This window comes from Molothrus aeneus, chromosome 4, assembly GCF_037042795.1.
Source record: "Molothrus aeneus isolate 106 chromosome 4, BPBGC_Maene_1.0, whole genome shotgun sequence".
Classification (NCBI taxonomy): Eukaryota; Metazoa; Chordata; class Aves; order Passeriformes; family Icteridae; genus Molothrus; species Molothrus aeneus.
In genome coordinates this window covers 40,579,635-40,601,175 of record NC_089649.1, presented here as the reverse complement: position 1 = coordinate 40,601,175, position 21,541 = coordinate 40,579,635, and the positions used below count along the sequence as shown (strand labels likewise).

The following is a 21,541-nucleotide window of genomic DNA, read 5'->3' as shown; positions in this document are numbered from 1 at the left end:
CCATAAATTATTCCTGTTCTTCTTTCTCTTGTTTTCTTTTTCTGCTTTCCTACATCCCCCCATCCACCCCCAACTGACATTTTAGTAATATCTTTCCATGTAAATAAATTTCACAAAACATTCTAATTTTTTTTTCATTGCTGACAAGTTTCTTTCCTTTTTTTTTGAGGCATTTGTCTCTTATTAGCTCATTCTCCACATGCCCTACTTCTCCCATTTCTATGTAATGAGTATTATTTTATCCTAATCTGTAATCTTTCATTTTCCCTCCCATCTTGTTAAATCTATCCCTTGTGTTTGCTTTTTTTTTTTTTTGGGTTTTAATTCTTCAGAGTTAGAGTTGCCCATGACAACTTTACCTTCTCTTTTTAACTGTTACCACCACTGCACTTGAATAACAAAACTTAGTGTCACTTCTGAGAACTGTGCTTGTGGTGATTTGTTTCACTGCCAAACCTCTCTTGGGCTTCTTTCACAAATGACCTGGCAGGTGTATTATACCACTGTGGTATAAAATGACATGCCTATGAACCAGAACCACAAGAATGAGCTTCAGAATTATGACTTCCTTTTCCTCTTCGTTATCAATGTAAGATAGCTGCCACAGGTAGTTACTAATATATTGTTCTTAAGCAGCTGCTGCTGTGCATAATTGTTCTTCCTTCTTGGAAAAAAACCCATTCCTCTTATAGAGAAAGTAGTAGAGAGGAATATAACCTGCATAACAACATTCCCTCCCTTCTTGTCCCAATGGAAGATACAAAATATTTTAAGACTTCAAATGGCAAGAAGTCAAGTGGTCTGAAATTACTTACTTTCATTTGATACACTGCCTAGGCTTTATTTTAAAGAACTGAGTTCATTTCTAATAGTAAGTCAAACCTTTGATCTTGAAATGGTCTCCTGGCAACACAATTTTAAATGCTTAATTTGTGTTGTCTTTACCAAATGGCTGTCATAAATCATAGTTTGCTTCCTACTTGTATTTCATTCGCTATATAGGAAGAAGGAATGCCAAAAAAATGGTAAAGACATATGCTAGAGGAATATGCCATCCTCATGCACACACAGTTAAACCCTTTCTACAGTAAGAATAAGTCTTACTACAATTTTAATTTAAAATTTAAAAAAAACCCATCAAACCCAGGGATCATGCTAACTTATGGTAGAATAATTTAAAACAGGATTCTGAATCAGTTACCTGAATTCAGTACCAGAAAGAAAAACAGGAAGGAAAGCAGAAAATTTTTCTTTTTAGCCATTCCAAGCTAAACCCAACAGTTTTAATTCCACAGAGTGCTGATTTTAGCTGGGGTATTTCTTTACAGAGGCTACTACAGGGCTATATTTTGTATTTGTGCTGAACACAGGGTTGATAACCTAGAAATGTTTTCATTTTTGCTGGGCAGGGCTTCCACAGAGCCAAGGCCTTTTCTGCTTTTGGTACTGCCACACTGGAGAGCAGACTGGGGCTGTATGGGGGACTGGGAGCAGACACAGCCAGGACAGGAGACCCCGGTTGCTCAGTATGTAAAGGGGGGATGTTTGGAGTGACGGCTTTGTCCTCCCAAGTCACTGTTACATGTGATGGGGCCCTGCTCTCCTGGGGATGGCTGAACACCTGCCTGCCCACGGGAAGCTGTGAATTCATTCTTTGTTTGGCTTTGTTTGTGTGTGTGGCTTTTGCTTTCCCTATTAAACTGTCTTTATCTCAACTCACAAGTTCTCTGGGTTTTACTGTTCCAATTGTCCCTGATCCTGCTGGTGGGGGACTGAGTGAGCAGGTGTGTGGGGCTTGGCTACTGCCTGGGGTTAAACCATGACACACAGAAAAGAGCAATTAATAAATAAAATAGCCAATAAATGAAGTAATAAAACCAAGTACTTCCCAATCTACGGTCAGCTTGTCTATAGTGAATATTCTGTGGCTGCTGGTGGCAATACCTACAGGAATGTATTTACATTTCCTCATCCCTTAATGAGAATGCAGTAGATACTGCTCATGCTTGTGTGCTTACCCTAAGCTTTCGGCCAAAGACGTTGACTTTTCCTTGGGTTTGCTCTTTCCGGAATCGCCACTCCACCAGGTTCTGCCCGTTCTCCCCTGGCAGGGTCATGTTTCTCTTTGCCATGGTTGGGTTGGCAGTGCCAGCCAAGACATGTGGCTCTGTCTGGTAGTGTGAGTCCAGGCCGCTGGCGTACAGGATTCTCAGTGAGCCATCATAACCAATCTGGTAGCTATTTCTTAACTGATCTGAAAAGGCCAAAAAGAGAATTCCAGGTTACCTACATGGGTTAAGACTCTGCCTTTGTATTGGACACTTTATGCAATATGTGCATCTTGACGTCACACAACTTACCCAATGGTAATAAAGAGACAGGGTGAGATTGTTAAGAATAAATATATCCCAGAGGAGCAAAAAATGCCTTTAGGACCTATCATCAAAGTTTCTTAAATACTTAAGAAAGTCTCATCCTAATAGTATGTTCTTTGGACTGGCACAAAACACATTCTCTGCTGTTTCATGAGGCATTTTTGGCCTAATCCTAAGCATACTATGACTATTCACTTTGGCAAGTATGTGGTTGCTGGGATATTACAAGTTGCTTTTAAGCTCAAGTATCACTTCATACTATTTCTGTACCTATTTCCCTTTCAATCCATCTCTTCTTTCCAAGATTCCTTTTTAATATAAAGTAAGTATTCTACTTCCCATAGCTGCTTACAAAACCATTTGGTTAGAAAACTTAATGCTACTTTTGTTGCAATACTACTGCTTTTCCTGAACAGTTGTTTCTGTATAGGTGTAAAACTGTGTATGTATCACCCCTTCCTCCAGACACGATGCCCCTAAAGTTTCACTTCTATTTGGAGCTGCTTGTACCAGAAGAAAACAATTTTCAGGCCAGTATCTGCTGAGAAATCTTTTGTTTACAGTACCTTGAACCATGGTATAGAAAGAATCGATTGATGATAAGTTGGAAGTGATGCTGACATCTTCCTCTCTGCTGGATGACTCAATGTCCACTGTAATGGCCCTTTCCATTTCCCCATGAAGGTTAGTGACGACTCCACTTGGGAATGTAACATTTGTTAGACGGCCCTCGCTATCATAGCTAAAAAAGAAGGTCCAGAAATGATAAATAGCAGGAACAAATTGTCTTCACTTACAACTAAAATGAAGAAAAACACCAGCTACTCATATTGTTAAGGCACTTTTGCTTTTTTTTTGTGTGCTTGGGATAGGCATAGCAAAGACTTCAAACATGCTTTGAAGTACTCAAAAGACTGCTTAACATACAGGAGCCTCAATGGTGATAGCAAGAGCAAACAGATGGATCTTCAGCTCTGCATATTATTCTTTGAAGCGTGACCAGATCCTGCTGCACATCTAATTCACCATTTCAAAGGAAGCATATTTATTGGTACTAAATTCTGCAGCATTCTGTACTTACTCCCTCTAACTGGAGTAGATTTTGCTGTTACTGCAGGAATCCTCAAAATTTTTGAAATAAGGGTATCTTAATAAAAGTGTCTCTTGGGCCTTTCCTATTCAATGAGTATGCAGAACACAACACCTGTACTCCTGAGTGCTTAATGTCCCTTGTATTAGTATGAGCAGAGTCTGGGGTAATATTTAATCTACTTAAGCTGCTTGTAGCTGGAAACCAGAACAGCTAACATCTCTACCTGTGAACTGTTTGTGAACTGTTTGAGAATTGTGACACAAACCATGAGATATTTTTTTCTGTGTCGACTGACATTTATTTAAACCAATATCCATTTAACATGAATAGGTAGATAGAATTTCTGTAATTGAAGTACATCTTGGTACATGACCAGAGACCATGCTTACAAATCCAAATCCAAACATGCATTTTGGTCACAGTATAAGGAGAGGTAAAGCACTGTGTGAGCTTCTGGTCATAAAGCTTGTCTTTAAGATTAGCTCTTCCAGTGCTAGAGTCCTGATTTGTCAGCCTAGGTGTTCAGCTGAAGCTCCTTGTTTTGAAGTATAGCCTGCCCATAGCTGCAACAGAGAGAAAAAAGCATCCGAAGGAGGATTTCATGCCCACTTATGACCTGTTTGCTCTCAGTTTTCCATCCCTGTCCTGTGACCATGTAGTGGGAAGCTGAACAACGCCTTAGTCTCTTAAAGTAACTAGAACATGACCCTGCAGGTCCTCACAGTGTGCTAGACATTTCATGCTGATATTTATCATCAAAATTGCTCCTACTGGAAAAGAAAAGCAAAACCAAAAAAAGCCCCCCAAAAGCCCCAACCATATCACTGAGGCCACAGAAACTCTTTTTCTTAAAATGAGAGAATTAATCCTAACAGCTGTAACCCACAACACTAACTTTCTCTGAACAGCATGAGTACTGCACAGCATTGCTGTAACTGAAAGGATTAAGTTAAGAAATGCTTTCTTCCAGTTTGCTTACTCTGTAGATTTGACAGCTTTTTGCATTCAGTCATTTCCATCCTTTTAGCACAGTTGATTTCCTTTGTTTATGTAAGACGTTCACTTAGCAACAGGCAAGAGAAAAGAATATTTAAAAATCAGAAACCATACTGCAAGCCAGGGAAGTCAAGTGAGAAAACTTATTTTTTGAAGTTAAGTACATTTCAAGATAATGAGGTTTCTTCCAGTGTGTTCCTGTCCCTAATTGTGGTTCTTTTTCACATACTGGACTTGGCAAGCTGAGATATTCCATTTATGAAGGAGACCAAAACAAACATACTTAAGTTCCTTGGGCATGAACATGACTGCTAGCCTATTCATGACCTTCAGTCTCATGCCTCAGTTCCAAGAACTTATTTTCATGCACAACTTCCCTTTCCAACTCCCTGGGGAGCATATATTGTCCAATTAGTGTCCTTTTCTATTTTCTGCTTTATGTTTGAAAATGGTACCAAATTACTTGGTTGGGAATTACTTCTATCCTTTGATTACAGTAGTCTGGTACTGGTCTTTATTTCATACAATGCTTACTAAAGCCACAGATGGTGAGATTTCCCTGTAAGAACTTTTTGCCCTTTTAATCACAGTATCTGTGAGAAACTAATTACCATATTTCTCAGTATACCACCTGAGCTGGAAAATGCTACACATCAGTAGTATTCAGCACAGTGTGTGGCTTTAGTGCAGTATGCAGCACTGAACTGTGCTATCCTTCTTTTATGCATTCTTGCTTCCACATTATTATTTTTTGACTGTGCCTATAGTTCTTGAACTGGTCTCGTCTTCCGCAAATATGGCAAGGCACATCATGAGCCTGAGATAAGCAGTTAATATTACAGTGGGGGAGAGTTCAAAGACCAGGAAGAAATCATGTTACACATTAATGTTCTTAGAAACATGACTTAAAACCTGAAAGAATCTTAAAAGCCGTGATTTCTTGGTTCAGGCATCCTAGTGCAAGAAGAAAATGTGACTGAGATGTGAAAGGTAAGAATAGGATTTCTCACACTTTTATAGCCAGGAACAAAAAGAAAAAGGGGAAATAGGCCTTTCTACAATTCATTACATATTCCATTTGGTGACAGATTGCTATGTGTGTCCTTCATTTTGTTCACTGTACATCGAATACTAAACTTACTTTATACTTGTTATCTTCTTGCCCACAATCAAAGCCTTATCAATGCACAGCATAGCAACATCACTCATACCTTTGGGCATTCTGAAGCCATTTTTCTTATTACATTCAAATATCCTTGCATTCTGCTGCCAAGGTGAATTTATTCATCCAAGATTGTCAGTTTTAGACTGAGCGATTTCTTTTTATCTGCCTAGTGTTCTAATATTGAAATTGCCCTAGAAGGAATGAGATCTGAAGTCTAGAGGGTGAGTGCCTATATTTGGTATTTCACAGCCTCTTTGATCTTTTCATCCAAACACAAGCTCAGGCACATGTGTTACCATGGAGCCCTCTGATCTTTCTCCTTTGCCAGGCTCCACAGCAAAGCCATTCCACCAACCTCTTCAATTCCTGAAGAGTGAGTCTCACATAAACTTTTCAAGAATCTAAACCAGAAACTTGGTCCTTGGATATGACCTTGTGGGCATTAATCTGCTCAGCTCACTTCTGTTGGCATTAAGGCAACAATCTTCATATTTGGTCAATAACTCTGAAGGCAGCAGTGGGGGCAGCTGCCACCACCGCTAACTGAAGTTCCCCTTAGATCAAATCCTTTTTCTTCCTTAGGATGAGCTGCCACTGCCAGATAGTTTTCCACTTCAGCAGTGAGAATTTCTCAGAGATAATGATTATCAGCTTCCCAGATTCTCGACCTTTTGCTCTTCACCTGCTGGAAGTCTCTCTTCCATTGCTCATCTCCTTCAGTTTTAATTACATGCCTTCCCAGACCATTTTCTGTTCTAGGCTATGTAGGACATTTCACTTTGCAGTAATAACTTCCTGGTAAGCCTTGCCACAGATGGAAATGTCCTACTTTCTTTATTTTTGACTTGTTTCTCAAGTGTATTTTATCTTAGTCTGTAGCACATTTAGCTTAACCTCAACATGCAGAGCTTTATTAATGTTTTATATTAGAAGTTATTTCAATGTAGAATAGGGAGCTGTAGAAATAAAGTGTATAGTAAAGGCTGCACCTAAAGCCAATTGCTAATTTATGACTGATACTGTTTTTCTCCAGACTTCTGCAGCACAATCCCTCAACAAAATAAATTCTGTGATTTTTTTTTTTCTGTTGTAAACATGTCAGGTTGAAGAGCAAGGCACACCAGTTCCAGCACATTTCAGATAACAAGACATGCAGTCCAAATGCATATTAAGTATTTAAGACTGGTTACAGATTATACTATTAGTTGGGATACTGTAATAGAGAAATGAAGCATGAATACATTTTATAATATAGACATGCATAATTTTGACAGTAGAAAAGTACTGTTATACTTTCACTCAACTCACATTAGGTATTTTTTCTGCATCTCAGATTACCAAGAATGGCTAAAAAATTTATGGAACATTGCCCTACTTATTTCAAACTATTAATGGGAAGCCTTTTATACCTGAGTGCTGCTTCTTGGCAGGTGAGAAGAGAAGGTTCAAGGTTGACATTCAGGAATGCAATGTGTTGTTTATTTAGGCGCATACCATGTTGACAACATGCTGAAAAATCTGTCCTAACCTGGCAATGAAATGTCTCCCTTGGCTTGTCGAGGCCATTTAAGCTACATTTACACAGAAGAGTGTTGTCTTTAACATGACAGAATTTTGGTTTCCAAATACATTCTTTCACTTGTATTCAGTCTCCGTAGCACACTGCAGGTGTAGTCCCTCCCAAATGAAAGCAAATTCCAAGTTGGAAAATGATGGTAAAGAAAAGCGACTCTAGTAGTACTTTCTCTCAACCAGTACCCAAAATGGTTATTTTGCCATTTAAAAGGAAAGAAGCCCACAGTTAATATATCATCACTTTCATTAGCATTTCTTCACCTGTAGGGAGCTTTCCTGTCCCCTACTGGTTTAAAATTTGGCATGGTAAGTTACTGGAAGCTCTAGTTTTGGCCACCTTTAACCATTATGTGGGTTGTAGAAAGAAAGAAAAAAACTTTCAACTTGAATGTAACGAATTTTGCATTTTTTTCCTTTACTCAATTTGTACATTGCTTTCCTCATTTTGACATGCATTTTTGCTTTTGATATGTCTCAAGAGAGACTGAATGAGCCTAAGAATGAAAAAGGTGAAAATAATCTGAAGAATCTGAAGATGCACGGACAAAAATGATTTCTCCTTTTTTTTTTTTTGCATTTCTTATTTAGTCTGATTGAAAGAGACACTTCAATGGATCCATAACTACTCATATATAAGCTGCACATATTCCTTTATTTCCACAAAATAAATTTGTATTTTTATCTTAAAAGGTTTAGCATCTTGCTTGTGAATTCACACTACAATTATATTGGGAAACCTGAAATATTAAACTATGACTTAAAGGAGACTCAGGGGTGACCTTATCACCCTCTTCAACTTCCTGAAGGGTAGCTGTGGTGAGCTGGGGGTCGGTCTCTTTCTCCGGGCAACAACAGACAGAACAAGAGGACACAGTCTCAAGCTGCGCCAAGGGAGATGCAAGCTAGAAATAAGGAGAAAGTATTTTACAGAAAGAGTAGTCAAATACTGGAATCATCTACCCAGGGAGGTCGTGGAGTCACCATCCCTCGAAGAGTTTAAAAAAAGACTGGATGTGGCACTTGGTGCCATGATCTAGTTGAGGTATTAGAACATGGGTTGGACTCGATGATCTTAAAGGTCTCTTCCAACCTAGAATTTCTGTGATTCTGTGATTCTGTGACTTCCTTTGGAGATATAACAATTAAAAAAAAACCCAAAACCCCCAAACAATGAAGAATATGGTGGTATGTCTTCCTAATATTTTGTTTTGCTTAACAAGAAGAAAGCAAATGACAATTTGATATATATTAGTAGCCTGTAAATTATGACAAGTGGATTTTTAAAATTTTATTTTATTTTTATCTAAGAAGTGATAGCATTTTTCTTTTTTTCTTATCTGGAATATTATTAAGCATGAGAAAAAATGCAGCCAGGAGGGTCAGCCGTGTCCTGGGGTGCATCAGGCACAGCATGGCCAGCCAGGCCAGGGAGGGGATTGTCCTGCTCTGCTCTGCACTGGGGCAGCCTCACCTCGAGTGCTGGGGGCAGTTTTGGGTGCCACAATGTAAGAATGACATAAAGCTGTTAGTGAGCATCCAAGGGAGGGCAAGGAAGATGGAGAAGGACCTTGAGGGGAAGCTGCCCGAGAAGCAGCTGAGGTCACTTGGTTTGTTCATCCTGGAGAAGAGGAGACTGAGGGGAGACCTCATTGTGGGCTTCAACATCTTTGTGAGGGAAAGTGCAAGGTCAGGGACCAATCTCTTCTCCGTGGTGACCATGATGGGACCCAAGGGAATGGCATGAAGCTGTGTCAGAGGAGGTTTATGTTGGATATGGTTTATATTGGAAAAGGTTCTTCATCTAGATGATGGTCAGACACTGGAACAGGCTCCTCAGGGAAGTGGTCACAGCACCAAGCCTGACAGAATTAAGGAACTGTTTGCACAACACTTTCAGACACATGGTGTGACTCTAGGGGCTGTTCTGTGGAGGGCCAGGGCTGGGAGCTGGACATTGATGATCCTTCTGAGTCCCTTCCAACTCAGAATATTCTATGATTTTATGAAAAAAATCAACATTCTTTCCAATTTTACAGAATTCTAAATATATTTAAAAACATTTTCCTTTTTTCTCCCCTTTCTTTCCTGCTTTATTCCTTTCCCCTCTCCCTCTCCTTTTTCCTTTCACCTGTCCCTTTTTATTTTCCTTTTCCCTTCTGTTGTGCCTAGCTCTGAGAAAAATGTGGATAAACAGGAATTACAGAAAATAGGTCCAGGAATGATTCTAGGAAAAAATTAAATTAAACTACAGCCAGATTCCCAATTCTGGACAGAAATTTATATGCCTACTTGTTTTTTAAAGGAATTTGGGCAAAAAATGCAAACTCACAAAACCAAAAAGGTTAGAAGGTCATTAAAAGTATTAGTATCAGCTATATTTATCTGTCCATTTATCTGTCCCCCCCGTCCAACCGTCAGACAACTCAAGCTTTTCCTGTGCCTTCATCTGATGGCTTTTCCATAGGGAAAGGGTCTTCACTCTGTTTTCATCTGGGGGAGTCTTATAAAACTGTTGGCACAGCTGGTTAAATAATTCAGGTAATGGTCTTTTATCTTAGCAATGTGGTCAGGACGAATTTTTTAGTCCGGGTTTAATGAAGAGATTTCCTCAGCTGGAAAGTGATTGGCAATTTCTTTTTTCACCTTCTCCTGTTATAACTGCAGCTCTTGAGGCCTTTTATTTGTTGTGTCTATTTTGTCATAATGTTAAAAGGACAGTTTTCAGTCTTTTTTTTGTAAACCGGCATTCAGCACACCAGACGTGAACAATTCACTTAAATAGGCCTTTCCTGACAGCCATAACTCATCTGCAAAACAACAGGCACACTCTAAACGAGAATCACTGCAGGAAATGTGTCTGTTGGAAAGGGAGCTCAAAGGAATGAATCAACACCTTTTCCCATGATAGCTCATTCACTTTCATACAGAGAAGGTTTTGATGCTCATTTTCCACTTCAATGCACGACCAGACAAACAAGCTTCAGTTCAGTGCTTGTGCCGTGTAAGATTGACCACTTTCACAGCCCAATCCAAAATGACTTCCAGGTATTTGGAACCAGGTATTTTGGGGGAGCAGTCCTTTGTGGAGAAAGAAGCAATACATGAATTTACCATGCTGGGGATGCTTTACTTTTTGCCAGAATACTGCCAAACTTCTCACTCACTGTTGTATGGTACTGCAGTCCTCCATGCTGCAGCAAACACCTGCCATGTATATTCTCATAAGGAGCCACAAAACCAAGTCTCTCACAACTCATATCTGACATGCACCCTACATGCACACAAACACACAAATGAGCAGTGTTAATGAAGCCACTGAAGAGCAGGAAGAATAGCTCCAGGGTATGTGCCTGGGGAAGGGGTGCACTGAGAGCAGTGGGGTGTTAGGCTGTGGGGCTAACATGAGAGGCATTGCTAGGGATGAAGCAGCTTCCCAGGGCTAGGGGTGTGCCTCCACAGCTCACACTCTTCTGAACTGAGTGCAGCCAATTCAGGAGCGATTCAAGGGGGCTCGTTCTTATGAAGATGAGACTAAATACAGTAGCTGGGCTGTTATCTACGAGACCTTAACCCTCATCTCTCACTTTTCAACTTCCCTGTAATGGGAACTCACTGCCCCTGAGCCCTGTGGGATGCACAGAGGAAGGATTCTGGGTTTGCTAGCGTGTGCCAGTGGGCAGCTTCCCTAACCTCAGGGCTGCTGCCTTGTCTGTGTGTCACCTCCCCCGCCTTTTTAGCTCATCTATTACTGCACAAATAAACTGTGTGCCTTGTGGATATAAATACCAGAGTATGGCCTTTCAACTAAGAGAAATGTTGGTGTATATATACATTGTGTCACATATTGTTCCTTGCTGTAAGGTCTGCTTACACTGTCAGAGCTGAGTGTGCAGGCCTTTAGTGAAAAAAGGACATAAGGCTGGTCTGTTTGGCCAGACATTTTGTTCACAGAATAAGCTGTAATGTTGCTTTTCCCCTGTAATTATTATTTGGTGGTAGAGTGGGGATTTAATTTAATTTTATTTTTATTTTGAAAGTTTAAAATCTCCACAAAGCTGTTTTTACAGGGTCACAAAAAGTGGGCAAATCAACTTATTAAATTACATTATGTTTGAAAAGCAAATTTAGTAACAGGAAAATAAAATTATATGAGTGTATTTTCTTTTCTTTTAGGGCAGTTTACTATCTTTTACTAAGATAGTAAACAATAATTGTTAGATTCAGGTTCTGTGGTTAATTTAGAATAACAACCTTATTCCTTCAGAGTACAAGTCACACCCAATTAATGCAGGCTTCAGAAGTGAGAGACTTTCCCTTCTTGGGGGGGCCTCTAAAGGTAAGACTTTAATATGCATGTCCCTTGTAGGCTTTTTAGAGAGCTGATCAGTCTGGCCTCACTGGGACAGCAAAGAAGACCAAATCCCTTGCTGGGGCTTGAGGACATGTTTGAATACAGCATGACTGAAAACAGAGATTAGCCTTCTCACATGTGATCCTGAGCTGTCCTTGCACCCTCACCACACCAGGTTCCCTGCCAGGTGAGTGTCAAGGAGGGTGAGCTGGCTTGACTCTAGCCTCTCTCACTTCTGTTTGACAAAGAAAACTACCATGGAACAAGATTATTAGCATGTCAATAACTAAACAAATGGTATTGTGGAGTCCTTCATAAACCAGAAGGGAGACAGATACTTTCAGAAGCCTGGACAGAGCTGACTGGATTGACAGTGCAGGACATTTATTTCATTAATACAAACAAAACTGCTTATTTTGCAGCACTATCCTTACTTCTAAGTGCTCTCTTAAACCAGAGACATCACATGCTGACTTTCTTGACAGAAATCAAAGCAATTCTTTCTTTTTCATATATGTAACATGTAATAATATTGCTATGTGTCTTCAGCATTCTGATGTTGATATTATTATCTATTCAATGGCTTCTCAGGTCTGCTTTTATTATGGAGCCTAGTTCCAAGAAGAAGAAAGAGTAACATTCAAGAATGAAGAAATGGGTAAAGGTCTATTAGATGAGACATACTACTGCTATCAGGGCAATCTGGGGACAAACTGCAGTTCTCTAAAAAATGCCACATCCATATCTAATGTTATGTATTAATGGATTATTTTTAACATGGAGGTTTTTTATTAAGCAGGATGAGTTTGAAACAGCAAGTTTGTCTCCCATATTAGCACAAGTCTTATAAGACTAAATAATATAATGTTGTATTATGACAGCTACTATAAAGCTGAGTTACAATTCTGATTTAGAAAACTGTGAGACATAACCTCTATTCTTTAAAGTTGAATATAGAAATTAAAAAAATGTATTGAATGATTTATCTTAAGAAGAAACATGGTAAGTCCTGTCAGCAAGCACAGCCATCACTGCGTTCCTCTCAGAAATTGCATGTTGCATGAAACAGTTACATACTTGTGTAGTGCTGATGTATTCAGTGTAAAGTAAAAAAAAAAAAACAAACCCAAATTAAATATGTCAGGTTGATATTTTTCCCTACAAGTTCTCTTTGGGTAGGGGGCATACTTAGTTTGTTTGAATACAGAGGAAGAGTTTTAATTGCCTTCTGGCCAGCCTTGCCTCCATGGGCCTACGTGAAGATGTTGAGAGAGGGTTATGGCTACTAGATCTTAAATTTGTGTCTTATTGAGAGAAGGAGAAGCAAATATGCTGTAAGAGAGAAATATCTGTATTGCATGCTGCATTGTGCCAGGCAATGTGGATACAGAGGCACTTATGCAAGGACTGGCCATCTCAAAAATATTCCCAAAAAAGACAGTTTGAAAACAATTAAGAATGAAGAGAATATGTTTTTTGTTGCTTGAGTACATATAGTATGGGAAGATTAAAGACACTGCACTTGTATGTCACAGTTTGCAATCAAGGGCTCATGTAATTTCACAGAAGTCAACGCAAGAACATGATAACTGGCTAAACAAAAGTGCTTGAATGAATATGGCTAATTATTTTATAGCCACTATATTTTACACTGATGAAGCAAAAAGCAGCAGCAGTAAAAGCAGAAGGTACCAAAGGTTGTTGATAGTAAAATGATAAAAATACCTAAAAAGCACTATGATACCAAGGACATTCAGATAGTGTTGTTTAGTAGTGATTAAAAAAAAAATCCAGATTAGAATTTTGTACAAAGTTCTGGTATTTCTAAGAAAGCAGAATCAAATTAGAATGAAAGTCCCAAAACTGAAAGTAACAAGAACCATAGGCATTTTTAGATACTCATAGTACTGAAGTATAAATAGGACAGAAAAATGAACACAAATAGAAACACAAATATTGCAGGAAAATAACCCCCCACAAATGTTACCTGAAATGGTACAGAAATAGTAATTATGAAAACTGAATTTTGAACCTCTTAATATACAGTAAAAGTGCAAGTCAGCTGACACTACTATTAGGGTATAATTTTAATCTGATCAAATCAAATACTTGCATTTCAGCATAAGTTCCATAGACTTTTCCATAGCCAAATTTCACTATTTCCAAGTCAGACTCCACAGGCAATGCATTAAGATGAAGCAAAAGAAAAACTGCAAAACACTCTATTCTCTGTTGCCAACTGTTGACAGTTACAGATGATGTGCCTGGTACTTGGGGAAACTAAACAAGTCCAAGCCAGAGGCAATATCTGACTCCCTATCACAGAGTTTTAGGGAAACCACAGCACTGAATGCATTGCTAATAAAAGCATAATATGCAAACTCTGCAGCATACAGTGAAAAGAGATTTTTGCTTGCGATTCTCTAGAGTCCATAAATTACTGTAAGGATTTCACATTCTGCATGATTTCACCACCTTTCCAAAATAGCTGGAAAGCTCGTTAATTTAACTGTGGGAGCAAAGTAAACTTGTAAGAACTCTGCTTGCTAATGTCACTCTTTTTGCTTCCTGTTGCCTTGAAGACAAGGATTGAGTGGGAGGGCGAGGAGGGGAAGGAGAAGACAAATGAGCTCAGGGCATGAAGTGTCAGGGGAGACATTGGATGGACTGCCAAGAGATACAACAGGAGACTGCAAAGAAATTCACTGCTGGGAAAGGAAAAATAGGAAAGTCAAACACACCTTAGGGAAATAATGGGAGACATGGAAAGGAGCAAGATACAAGGTAAGAAAGTAAGGAAACGTAGTAGGAGGTCTGGAGAGCAAAATGGAATAATGGAAGAAAGGCAGTGGATTTTCAGAGAGGAGGAGCCATCTTAGTCTGGAACAGATCTCTGCCTGCTGATACTGCTTCTAAAAGAAGAGGAAGAAAAATATGAGAAAGTTGAAAAGAGACAAGGAACAGTGGCTGCTGGGATTACTTCATGTCTAAGGAGAGCACAAGCAACCTGAACCTTCCAGAAGAACTTGAGGGGGAAGGAGCACCTGTATTTTTACAGAGGAGCCTGCAGAAGCAGCCGGGACAAAGGGACAGATCCCAGGCACCCACGACTGGGCTGAGCAGGATCAGTTCCAGAGCAGCTGAAGGGAAGGACTCCGTGTCTGTGCCAGACGGGCACCGTTTCACACAGACACGGAGTCCTTCCCTTCAGCTGCCCTGGCTGCTTGTCCTGGAGGGATCCTCCCTGGCTGCTTGTCCTGGAGGGTCCTCCCTGGCTGCTTGTCCTGGAGGGATCCTTCCTGCCACAGCAGCCTCTGCCAGCTCCTCACACAACCCAGGGAGCACAGAGCAGCCACAGGCTGGCACGGCCGGGCCATTGCACAGGGGCACCTGCACGGCTTTTTAGGCATTTGCTTCTAGTATTTCAAAACCTAGGTCAAGAGAAAATGCTCTTTTCGTATTTTGTAAGCACCTGGCTTAGCTTTCTGTATGTAAAGTCACAATGGAAACTGCTGCATAGAAATAATGCCATACAGGCTAGCTAGGAAGTGTCACTTCCAAAATGCTAATATGCAGATAATTAGTTTAACTTTTAAGATTTATCTGTTTAAATGTTCACATTATGCATACATAATATGCAGTTATAGTTAATAGTTTCCAGCTCAGATATCTCAGAATTTTGTAAGAGAATTTGATTAGGCTGATTACTTTTATACCTTGTTTAATACTATAATTTCATTATAAAACCTAATCTGGGCAGCTTTTAGCTTGATATGGCTCCACTGGTTTTTTAGTATGCATGCATTTTCAATCATTTCTGTAAATGCTCTGTTAACATAATTTTTATTCAGCAAGTTTTTGGACCTCTAAAAACAGGTAACAGTTACTATGAATTTGAGCAACAATGCTTTGAAAAAAGTACACATTCCTGAAATTTAAGGTGTCAGTTTTGATCAGTACACTAAAACCCTTAGCAAAATAGAAATTTACAAGTCCATTTTGCCATAAAGATATTAAAAATCCCCCAAGTCTGTAAACAAAGAAAACAGATTATATGATATCCTAAGTAATTCAAGCTAGTACTTACAATTTCACTGTAAAAACAAAAAAGAATGTAAAAAAACATTTATTGTGTGTCAGTCCTTCCCTTCTTCAGGGAAAGAAGAGACTAAAAAAATAAACTATAGATTAATTTGTGTCCAGGCTAAAATAAATAAAAAAGTAAATTTTTTCTGGATCTGATATTAGTGTGATTTAAACTGTGGAAAAAAGCCATGAAAAGAAACAAGACCAAATGCTTTAGTATGTGCCAGAGCAGTGACTGCCAATTTTTGGGATGAAATGTTTTTGCAAATATTTCCCCTTTGTTCTGAAAAGGAAAAAAGAAAGACTGAATAATTTTCATAAACCTGCTTTCAAACCACTGAGAACCCAGCTGAAATAAGTTATTTGGATCCATGCTCCACTTACACAACCAGACTTGCACAGGAGAATAGTTAACCAAGCTATTCCTGAGTTGCTCTTCTGTGATAATTCACGGGCTCCATTTCTTTTGGTTGTAGCAGAAACCTCTCAAATCCATCATTGTCAGATTTAATGTTACAAATCATGAGCAACAAAAAGTCACAATTATACTTGAGCTTATAATAAAAAATGGCTAAAGACTTGTGTTCACAATTATTTTTTCCTTCAAAAGGGAAATATACAGACATAGATTTGGTGCATGGGGATTTTATGTTCAAAAGAAGCAAGCAGCTATGATGACTGATGGATGTTTTTAAGAATGCTGTTTTGGCATGAAAAGTAACACAGTGCCTTCCTCCTGCCCCTTATTCCCTGTGGCTTTACATAATCAGTACAATTTTTTAGTTTTGGTTTTAACTTGTACAGAGCATCATAGAAAACATTACTGGAAGGGACCTTGAGAGGTCACGCAGTCCAACCTCTACCCCAGGGCAGGATCTGTTCTTCCTGCATTGGTCCTGAAAGATGTCTGATCTGTTTTTAAAGACAGTCTATGAAGGGCAAGGGGTCACTATCATTGTTGTCTGCTCCAGGGCTCCAAAATCTTCACCATGAAGCTCCTCCAAATGTCTGATCTGAATCTTCCTTGTTGCAATTAAACAGATTACTGCTTCACCATGGCTACAGGGAGGTGATAAATATCTTTGCTTCTGCAAAAGCCTCATACACTTGCAAATTTGGGTGAGTGAAATTGCCTAGCTTTCTCTAGAATTACTTCAGCTTGGGAATTCTAACGAGACATTGGTTGGAGGTAATTGTTTAGGAAGTGCATAAGCAGCAGCTTGCAAATAATCCTAATAGTTACTGAGGGGAATAGCCTGCCCTTTGGGCTCTCTGTAAGTCAGCTGGACATAACCTAACTCAGACCAGAAAGTCTGCATGAAAGCAGATCAGGTGTGAAAGATGGCTATTTGCAGAGTCAGGAAATAGCTGTGTACTTCATGACACACAGCACCCTAAATTCTCCCCATCATGAAAACGACAGACCCATCACCCACTGAATAGAGAATATAATATCCAGTTTTTTTGTGATCAGGCAGACGCCATTAAGATACATTCAGGAGCCACCAGCTACGGCAGTACACCACAGCAGGCTACACAGAAACTACAGCCAACATGGTGAGAAATTACTGCCCTGATTAAAACTCTAGGTCCTCAATTAGCCAGTGTGAATGTCAGCATGATTAAAAGTGCCTGCTGTACCCAGCAGATGCCTTCATTTCTGTACAGGACTTCACTGTCCCCCAAACTGACTGTCTTGCCCAACTTGCCTATGGGAAACAAGTGGCTGTGTCTGTCACAGTTCAACACTGACTTTACTCTCTGTGGAAATGGATGGCTACTCCCAGCCCACCTAATGCTGTGCTTTGGTCTCTCAGCAGACAGGACAGGGCTAACTCAAGAGGAGGAGAACACTTGCCCTGCCAATCAAACACTTTCTCATTCCTCTGTGTATCCTCGCTGTGCTTCTGTGTCCTCTTGGCAGGACCTAAAAAGATCCCCAGCGGATGCACCAAAGCACAATTAAATGTTACAGATGTGTGCTAATGCTTTGGGAAGGTGCCCGCTACCAAAGCCCTGCCAATTTACAGATTATTGTGCGAATACCTTAAAACTGGCAGCAGTACCATCCCACCTGCTGTCTTTGTCAGGGATCAGCATTCCTAGCCCTGTCTCCACTTCAGGACACAATATGCAGTGAAGCAGCACCTGCTGCTCTTGTGTCTCTGATGGGCATCTGTGAAGGCTGGAGAGTAGATACAGGTGCTCAGAGTCCTCCTGCACACTGTCTCAGCCAAATGTACACTGACAGAAATATGAAGTTATCTCAGAACACAGATGTTTGGCTTTGCTGCCACTGCCTGACACTGCCACTTTATTTTCTTTATCATGTGTGTTGAATTGAAAGCTTTTTTTTAAGCCCTGACCTTGGCAGCAGTTGCTACTGCATTTCATCATAAAGATATGAGAAAAGAAGAGGGGGAAATAAAAAGAAGAGGGACTTACTGAATTTTCATGATGCCCTTTGTAATCCTGAATAGTTCAACTAGAGGCCTCTTAACAGTTTTACTTATCACACCAACACTACATCATCCACTCCTTCATACATACCTTCTTACCCAACCTCATCGTGTCTTTCCTGTGAGTTAAAAATAGACATATTTTTCCAACTGGCAGAGACAACTGAAAAAAATCTGTGTTAATTCTACATTGACCTTTTCTGAAATAATGGTTTCTGTTTTAAGCTGTAATTTTATTATGTTTGCTTAGTGTATTCAGTTGGCAGTTCAGATCATTTGGAGATGAAGTTACTGATAAAGCTTGTATGTGAATTCTCTGGTTCTACTAGTTTATCTATAAATTGTCACAATCTTCCTTAGTCAATAGAATTGAAGATTCTGTAAAATGCTTTGCTAATCTCTCTGTTATGAACAGGCATTGATGACTTAATGAGTGTAACACAGGCTAAAGCAATTAACTGAAAAGATTTTTCCTGAGGTTGGTAAAATTACAAGTCCTACCATTCCAGTAATACCTCTTGCTGTTGTGCTAGCACCTGTACATGACACGGTGCTGGTGGCTTCTGTGTTTTCAGTTTATTCCTACAGGAATGATGGTTCCCCCATTGCACACATTTCTTTTCTCAGCTTCCTCCAACTGGGTTCACCTGTGTTAAAGCCTGCTGTGCTGTCCAGGAGATCCTTCCTGCATACCCTCCACTAAGTGAAACACAACCTTTTACAACCCACCCAGACGTTATTTTTGGGCAAAAGAACATGCAGAAATGCTTTTGCTTAAAAAAAAAATGGAGCAGCAAAGACAAATTTCTTGTCAGTATTTGCAGCAGAAGAATGTCAATCTAATGAGCAAGTGGGATGAAAATCTAGTTTTTGATGCAAATCTACAAACCCATGGTTGTCTGAGTTACAAATTTCTTGACAAGAGTGAAATGTTGTCTCACTATTATTTCAATATATAAAACTGAAGTTCAAAATAATGAATTCAAAATTATTCAGACCCAATGTTCAGAAGAAGTCAGACAAGTAAGACAGAGGAAGACAGCATGGGAAATTAAAGGTATCTTTCTGTGCTTTTTGCTATCAAGGGTCAACTTTACAGTTACTTCACCCAGAAACATTTCAAATGGTCCTTAGAACTCAATAAAACTATAAGGCATCTGACTTTTTTTTATGTACTTACTCAAAAAAAGTGGTCCATCCAGTCTCATCGCTTTTAGTTGCCAGAAGTCCACTGTTGCCATGGTAGGTAAATAAGACCAGCTCCTGCCCTTGTGCAGTCATGCTTTTCAAACACCCATTGGTGCCTATGGTCAGCCAGATGACTTGGTTATCAGGAGAGACCACTCTTACTGGCATTCGGTTGGGATCCCGCCTGATCCGAAGGGTATTCCCGTTGCTGTCCGTCACGGCAGTAATATCATTGTCATTGCTGTAGCTGAAGTTGTACAGGTAGTCCCCGGTGACTAAACTCACAGTGTACTGGTGGGTACCATTGACATCAAAAATATACAGCTCTTGGTCAGTTGGAGAAGCAACTTCATAGAAGTTCATTGAATTCATTAAGGGTTTGTTCTTTGACACAGCCCGTATCCTAATGTTTCCCAGGTCAGCAATATACAGGGTGCCATCTGGAGACACAGCTAAGGAGGAAGGGGCATTGAGTTTGGCATCTTTAGCATAGCCATCTCCATTTTGGTAGCAGTCACAGTTAACATCATTTTTGCAATCACACTCCGAGGGTATTCCAGCAACTAAAGAGATCTCTCCATCAGTTGTGACCTGCCTTATCCTGTTTATCTTTTTCTCGTCAGTTTCTGTGATGTAGAGCACGCCGCTGTAGGACACGGCGATGGCGGTGGCCGACTCCAGCGTGGTCTGGACGGCGTGCTTGCCCACCGCGTACTCCACGCCGGGCACCTGGCAGTGCATCGGCCGCCCCGCAGCAATGCGCACCTGGCGGTTCTCCGTGATCTGCAGAACCACGTTGTTATCCAACACATAAATGGAGTTATCCATTGGGTTGATAGCTAAATCTGTAGGCCATTCCAGACGAACCTAAACAAATAGAAGTGTTTTGTTAAACAGCTAATCAGTGCAGATAAAATGAATTAATTAACCTTCAGTTTTAGACACTGATGTAAGGATATTTTCCATCTGCTGTAAGCAATCACAACTGAAGAACTTGCATGAATACATGCAGCAAACTAAAGTTTTCAGGAAGGCAAGGGGAACAATATTCAGGCATCCAGTTTATTAAAAAGAAAGCCAGTTGCATTGAAACTATAATACAGGCTGAGTTTCCCCTCCAATAAATGCAATACTTTTCTGCATCACAAATGCAGAACTATAGAGACAAATATTGATGTCTAAATACTTGCCAACAGTTTTGATCTTTATTCTTGTAGTAGCAAAAATAATGTACTACCTTCCAGATTATGAAACACTGTACTCCATTTTTGGAACATACTACTACTGACATGTGACATGTCCCTTCGTACCTACACAAGTTTTTAATAAAAATAGAAAAATACAGGGGGTTTGTGTAAATCCTTTCATTCACTCTAGTAGGCTAAGGATGTCAGCAATTCAGAAAACATCAACATGCCAAGATAGTTCTAACAGATATGCCATTCTCCCAGTATTTACTACCAGGCTTAATGTTTCCTGCTGATAGTTTTGCTGTTCTAAACCAAACTGAAGTTTATGGGCAGAAAAATTGAATACAGCAGCATTTATAGCTAAGAGAATACAGTGCAATTCATGCCCGTGGAACAGGTTGCTTTCTCCCCCAAACCTGCTGTTAAATATCCATCACACTCCACTCATTTTTATTTTAAGGGGCTCAAAAGCTGCATCTCAGTTTCTATCATCAGCTCAGCTTTCCAAAGTAGCAGCAACTGAAAAGTACCTGGCTGATGTGCATGCTGGTATCACAGGTTAGAGGTCGTGCTGAGGTAAGGTCATTGGAGCCAAGCAATGTCGATATTATTCCATTCTGATCCACTTTTCTGATCATGGTCCCATCAACAAAGTAGATTAACCCATTCTTGTCTATTGCTATTCCTTCAGTGAAGCAAATAAAAATTAGTTTGTTTTTTTTTTTGTTGTACTACCAGTGAATATATTTTCCACAACTAAGGGTATAGGTAGCATGTATCTAGTAGAAATTGTAGGCAGAAAATCTGGTCTCAGGGAGCAGGTAGTGATACAGCTTGTTAATGTATTTTGCATGACAAACCAGTATTCAGCATGAAATCTACTACTGTTGATTACATTTGCTGTTCAATTGCTTTTGTGTGGAAGGGTCTAGCTTTTAAGTTAACTTTAAACATGGAATAAATGGAACCAAAAGCAATGCTCATTTTAGATATTCACTGCTGCCTGCCAAACACATAATCTAAATGCTCTTATTGAGTGTTTAAAAATGCTCAATAACCACTC

General features: G+C 39.7%; 1 protein-coding gene across 1 annotated transcript in view; it reads right to left on the bottom strand.

The window, feature by feature from the left end:
* Positions 1-21,541, bottom strand: part of TENM3 (teneurin transmembrane protein 3) — a 1,295,372-nt gene that overhangs the window by 15,953 nt on the left and 1,257,878 nt on the right. The window contains exons 35-38 of the mRNA XM_066548306.1: positions 21,009-21,163; positions 19,281-20,155; positions 2,942-3,117; positions 2,019-2,254 (exon numbers count right to left, since the gene is read on the bottom strand). Of these exons, the coding sequence (XP_066404403.1) occupies positions 2,019-2,254; positions 2,942-3,117; positions 19,281-20,155; positions 21,009-21,163 (1,442 nt within the window). The remainder of the gene's footprint in view (positions 1-2,018; positions 2,255-2,941; positions 3,118-19,280; positions 20,156-21,008; positions 21,164-21,541) is intronic.